This window comes from Atta cephalotes (assembly GCF_000143395.1).
Source record: "Atta cephalotes unplaced genomic scaffold scaffold00015, whole genome shotgun sequence".
Classification (NCBI taxonomy): Eukaryota; Metazoa; Arthropoda; class Insecta; order Hymenoptera; family Formicidae; genus Atta; species Atta cephalotes.
In genome coordinates, this window is record NW_012130079.1 from 1,295,543 (window position 1) to 1,302,142 (window position 6,600).

The 6,600-nt window shown below is 34.5% G+C and overlaps 1 protein-coding gene and 1 non-coding gene across 2 annotated transcripts in view; both read right to left on the minus strand.

The window, feature by feature from the left end:
• Positions 1-2,122, minus strand: part of LOC105617981 (epoxide hydrolase 4-like) — an 11,291-nt gene extending 9,169 nt beyond the window's left edge. Inside the window, exon 1 of the mRNA XM_012199518.1 lies at positions 1,910-2,122. Coding sequence (XP_012054908.1) covers positions 1,910-2,122 — 213 coding nt within the window. The remainder of the gene's footprint in view (positions 1-1,909) is intronic.
• A 2,333-nt stretch (positions 2,123-4,455) lies between these two features.
• Trnal-aag lies at positions 4,456-4,537 on the minus strand. The gene has a single exon. It is a non-coding gene; the product is annotated as a tRNA-Leu (tRNA).
• Between the last annotated feature and the right edge of the window lie 2,063 nt (positions 4,538-6,600).

Here is a 6,600-nt window from a genome sequence, read left to right on the forward strand (position 1 = left end):
TATATATATATATATATAAACAATAGCTCTTCTGTATGATTTATAATTTTCTCTTTGGTGACGCAAAGAATCCTCCATCTGCTTTCCAGACTAAACAATTTGATAAGTTGTAATTTTTCAAATCTCCTAATAAAAAAAAGGCAGACAACAAACTTGTAATTAGCGATTTCGCAATACTACTTAATTAGATTACATTCATTACAGCGGACGATAATTTTCTGTGAAGTTCAAAGTACACAATAATTAGCAAAAGAATTTGCCTAAAAGTATTTTAGCACTCGCTAGATTATAATTATAATTATAATCATAATTATTATAATTCTCATTACAATAAATTCACAATTCAATATATTTTTAAAGTTTTCTATTATAATATGCTTTCGATTTTCTTGCAGAAATTTGATATAGAAGTTTGTTAAAAATATTACATAACATTTATATGTTACATAATTTATATTTTGTATATAAATAGGATAATTTTTAAAAATTACGTATCAGTATTATTCAGGTAATGGTTAATTTTTCACTAAAGCACTTAATACAGTATAGAACTAAAAAATTGAAAATGATAGAAATACGTTTGATTATGCTCATTTTACTATTGCTTCGATCCACAAGATCTCTATATACTTCTATATTTCGAATAGAGACGGGATATTAAATTCTATTGCCAGGATAAAACGGATTGAGGATTTCAGTGGGAATTAGATTAATTTATAACTAATGAATTTAGAGTCCAAAAAGAATTTAAGAAAGAAGTCATATGAAAGAAACCGGTTTAAATCTTTATTTTCAAGTTAAAGAAAATACTCTTAGATTTAGTTTCACAACTCATGGTTAACTCTTAATCGAGGTTTAACTTATTCCTCATCTCTTTCTAGGGCTAGAATTGGAAAGAGATGAGAAAGAAGTTGAACCTCGATTAAAAATTAACCGTGAATTGTGAAACTGAGCCTTAAAGTCTATTCCTTCATGGCATGTTCGTGTAATATTATTATATTATGATGATTTTAAGATGATGTAGTAAACATCAGGTAACAACAGAAACTGAAGTATAATTAAGAATTCTCCTATTTATTAAAACACATTTCCAAATCTGTCTTGATATTTGTTATCTGAATTAAAAATTAATTAAATTGAAAAAGCATACAGATAAGAAGCCGCATATCGATCTAAAAATATTTGTTTATCAATATGTGCAACGTGTTTAGTCTTTACTAGAGTGTCGCCTGCACTCGATGTTGCAAGATGAGTCCATGTCAAAAATGAAATTTCAATATATTTCAATACATTTGCATCAATAATATTAAATTGAATACCGCTGTAATCTTCGTCCTTTAAACAGCGCAACAATATATACATATGATATACAAACACTTCGGTTCTGACAACAATAGAGACAGTCTAAAGCGAAATATATTATTCAACGTAGTAAGAACGTAATATGATAAAGTTAGCAAGATAATCATACGATTAAATAATTATGTAATAGCTGCATTATTTATAATTTATCAAATTCTATTTATAAATAGAATATTTAAAAATCTCTTATACAACGAAGAATCTATTTATTCTCACAATTTTAGAAAATTATATCATTATAATTTTCTGATATTTTTACTAAGTATTCTTCCAGAAATGATCTTGGAGTCATGAAGAAATAAAAGAGCGAAATCTTTCAAACCCATCACTGTGTTATCACTGGGAGCGTTATCAAGAGATGCAGAAGATGTACCTTTCTTATCTTGACTATGTTCAGATTTCCTTTTGAGTGCTACCAAGTATCATTTTATTTTTGTTCACTGAATGTTAAATAAGAATAATACCTGCAGGAGGAGCATTTGAACATCTGAACAAGTTCTTTGCATGTGTTGATCGTGCCATCCAGGCATCACTGTGCATTACTCACCTTGATTTTCACGTAGGAATGCGTGGCGAGGCTGTTATCGACCAAACATGATGGAGGTTGGTCTCGTTGACGCAACATGAAGAACTTCTTGGGATCCCATATCCATTTGAGAAACCGTCGAACTACCAGGCATAGACCGTAGGCAAAGGCCAAGATATGTAACTCGATCGTTTCGCGCGTTGAGACACGCACGATCTTGCCATCCCCGACCATAGAAATAATCTCGGAGGACCTACAGCGACGACAATTGCTTGCTCCTCACGCTACTCGAAATCTTCTCTTCGTACAATCAGCCACGCAGAAATCGCAGGCAGCAGACACGTGCACGTTGTCACGCGGGCTAAACAGAGTGTGAGATTACGTTCTAGCCACACTTGACGAATAGTCGCCAATTGTATTCTATTCTAGTAGAGGACGAGTGTGCTTTCACAGGCGCTTTCATGAACTAGAGTACGATTATCAGAATCTTTCAGTATGGAATTGCGATCATCGAACGGTGTATAATTTTCGATTCCGAGACACGATCGCTTTCGGTTTTACCAGCACTTGTAATTATAAAACAAGGCCGTATTCAGCAGAATATTTTGCAACTGTTGGAAGTTCTTTGCTGAGATAAGACTTTTCCTAATGCAAGATTTAAAAATATAATCCCCCAATTGCAAAACATTTATTAAGCACTGATTTCTATTTCGGCCAATATCTCTGATATAATATACTGATGATAAACTAACGATCACACTTGAAAGACACGATATATATTAATTACTGATAGCGTGCTGTCTCGTATTAACAACTTTCCGATCATGAGTTGACTTTTGTACACACGTTTCTCGTCGAGTGACGCAATAATGTTCCTTAGATAGGTATTTGGCGCCTCGCGAAGCTCGTCAACGAGACATCCGATATATAAGGTCGTTTCACGAGGTGAAGAGGACTGTGGAGAGGATATCACTGATTAGACTTTTTGTGCGTTACGAACTCAGAGGCCAAGGAACAAGGCGACAATAGGTATCTCTTTATCGGATCTCCTCGATGGAAAGGTATATCCAAAAGTTATCTGTCTGGTGACAAAATTCTAAGATTTTTGAACTCGATTTTTCTTCGCATAAAATTTACTCTCTCTCTGGCGTTCGAGTTCACGATATTCTGCAGCTCGATTTCGGGCGAGAGAAGAATATAGAAAAACGAACAAGGAGAAAAAAAGTTATTAAATTACAACAAATTATCTTTATTCAAAGAGTTTTTCTATAACGACGAGAAGCGAGGAAAGCGAGACTCTTCTATGACATATTAAAAATTTAACTTTGATAAAAAAAAATAAAGCATACGATCTTTCTCATTTTCTGTTGTCATTTTCTAAGTTCTTTTCTTAAAATTATCTCACAATATTTTCTCTTATATCTCTCGAAATATTTTCTGTTTGTACACGGAGAAAAGTATGAATCAATAATTTTACGAAGATATTTGTTATTATAAATCGGAAGGTATGATAATAAGAATAATGATTCAAGTTAAAAATCAGACTCGTACTATGTGATATGATATATACAAACAATTCTAAAAAATCTTAGAAACTTCGTCATTTTTAATTCCAAATTATTTTCTCGCCTTCATTTCATCTTAGTTCTCTCTTAACTACCTTTTTACAAGGAAAGAGAAATGAGCTTTGGAGTCAGAACTGATTGCTGTTGAACTGTGGACTTGTATTCGCAATGCCTCATCTTTATTTCGTTCTACCTCGATGTAATGTGTACGGTAGCGTGACAATACTTATCTGTTTTCGAAGTACGAGTGTGTGTCACAGTGCGTAATCGCACTATCATACATTTGAGAACTAAAGCCTGTTCTACAATGTGCTTTTTGTTTCCTTTAGTTTCTTGCTTTTTGCTATTTTTTTAAATCTTGTCTTTTTGCTTTTTATTCGGTTTTTTGTCTTATATCGCCTGAGGTAAGAGTTAACGAACTTCAAAAGAAATACATAGCAAGAAATACAATTATCGATAAAACGATTGCAGAGAAATTAAAAGCAAAAGATAAAAAACAAGAAACAGGCAACAAAAAGTACATTGTAGAATAGGCTTAAATAATCAGCGGAACTTCCGCGAAACGTTTATCTTAAATTCAAATCGCTACGTTTATATTTTATCTTCCTGTCTATCGACATAGCACCGATACAATTTTTTACGTAGAAAAAAATAAGATATCGCATAATCTATATGTTAACTATGGATGCGTTCACGTTAACGTGAGCATCATTTTGTTATCAAATGTTAAATAAGGATAAAATGATGCAGGGGAGCGTTACAAATGTTAAGTGAAATGCACTCTATTTAAATTGATTGATAAATTTAAATTGATTTGCATGTATTAGCTCTGTTTTATCGATGCGGTTAGACGCCGATAAGTGGCGCGATTATTTATCGACGATAAATAATCATAAAATTACAATAACTCATAATTTAATTTTTTTTTTAACTTTATGTCATAATAAAGACAATGTTTCTTCCCACGTACAAAAATTTTCGAAATAAATGCGCAAAAAAAATTGGCAGCGGTGGGATTCGAACCCACGCCTCCGAAGAGACTGGTGCCTTAAACCAGCGCCTTAGACCGCTCGGCCACGCTACCAGTTACATGAACATTCCCTTGCAGTTGTATTTTCCTGGGGACACATGAGATCATTAACATATTGATGTATAAACTTAAGCTTATTGCAGTATACGTGGAATAAATGCATATATGTTTCGACATCTATAATGCGAACGTATTATTGAGACATGAATACGTATGTAGTATTCATTATTATATTGTATCTCTCAAGTAAAACACAGAAGTTATATATCATCAGAATATCATCACAATCTTATCTGTCATTTAAAGTTCATTTATAATTGACAAGTGAATTAAGTTACGATGAACTTCTATGATGTCATCATAACTCTATTCAACATTAGGATTCAAGAAATAATGAATTAATAATCTCTATTTTAAATATAAATTTTTATATAAAATGAAGTCATTGATTAAGGAGGCTTATTGTTTCGCTTCTCTCTTGCTTATTTTATAAAATTACATTCATTTTTCCTCGAATATTTCTAAAGATCATAGAATGTCTGCTTTGATTGTACGATTTATGTAACGTAAGAAATAATTTCAGAGTTGATTTGTAAATAATTTCTAATTGTTGAGAAACGAGAACGATTCCATCAGACGATTCTATGAACGAATAACCTATATCTATGCCAAAGAATTTATAACACACAATTTGAAATAATTACTCTGATATTCTCTATAGTTAACTATATATCACTTAAAACAATGTTTTAATAGGCACTCTCTCGCGAGATTTATAGAATAGGATCTCCAAGTACGCCACTGCTATCGTGGGCGTAGATATCACATGGATTAAACAAAGACTGTCGCCGGGCGGGGCTTTCGATCGGCGTGCGTGACGCATGCGTCGCCGGCGCGGCGGAATTTCGACCCGCGTCCCGCGTCACGTCGACGCGACCGGCGACGGCGGCGACGTGCGTTTGCGTGTACGTGTATTTATGTATGGAAGCGTCGAGTGTTTCGTTCGATGCTCGATGCGAGAGAAAGAGAGACGAATGAGTCCCCATTTTCTTTTTTTTTTATCCCTCCGTCCACGTCGGCCATTTTGCCGTGACCGGCTTAATATGCGCCGCTCATTTTCTCCGCTCGCGCCCGCCTGTAACTCTATATCCGCGCGACGAAGCGCAATTGTTGCACCGCTCTGCTTCTTTGTCCGTTTTCATTGCGATCGTAACCGGAGGCACCCGCGCAGCGGGTGCTAGGATTACTAGGAGTCACGGTGTGCCGGGCGGTCTCATTCTCGCGGATTAGTCATCGAACAGCAGACGCGATCGACGATCCGCACGTCGTCACTCGTCGTTGCTGTCGACGACAGGTGGCCCTCACAAATTGAAAATTAATTCAATCAGATCGCGCGCGCTCGCGTCTCTGTCTGGCTGTTTGGACAGAGTGCGAACGTGGTGTAAACGTAGGGTTTCTCCCACGAATGAGCGATCGTGTGGTAGGATACACTCGCGCTTTGAATCCATTCACGTTTATGTGATTGCTATCGAACATTGCGAACGTTTAAGATTAAAATTGAATCGATTAAGCTAGTGGAATATAAAAGAAATAATCAGTAAGACGTAAACAGTAAGCGACTCGGCCAATCAGAGTCGTAAATGTAAGGTAATTAACGAAGTAAATAAATAAAATGTTTATTTGCTTTTTGAACTGTGTTTTCCTATGTATGTGTCTTAATATTTTCGAAACACATGCCAGAATGTCTTCGTTTTTTTTTGAAGCGTATCATCGATTAACGCGGATTTAGTTTACAAATATTGTTTCTGTCTCACTAATCCATCCATGCCTCTCTCACATGCTTTTCGACATAAAATTAATTGTTTCTTGCATTCTACATATATTTATGTCTTAAATATATTACCACAGCCATAATATCCAGTACATACAATTCTTTTTATATGTAAATACATTATCGCTTTTTTTCTATCATTTATCTGTTTATGTTATCCTATCCTAATTACCTTCCCTATCATTCTGTCTCTCTCCCTCTCTCTTTTTTTACTAAGTTCCTTGTTTCTATTTTTTCTTAATCACTTTGATATTTGAGGATTGTGTAATAATAATATAATGAATGT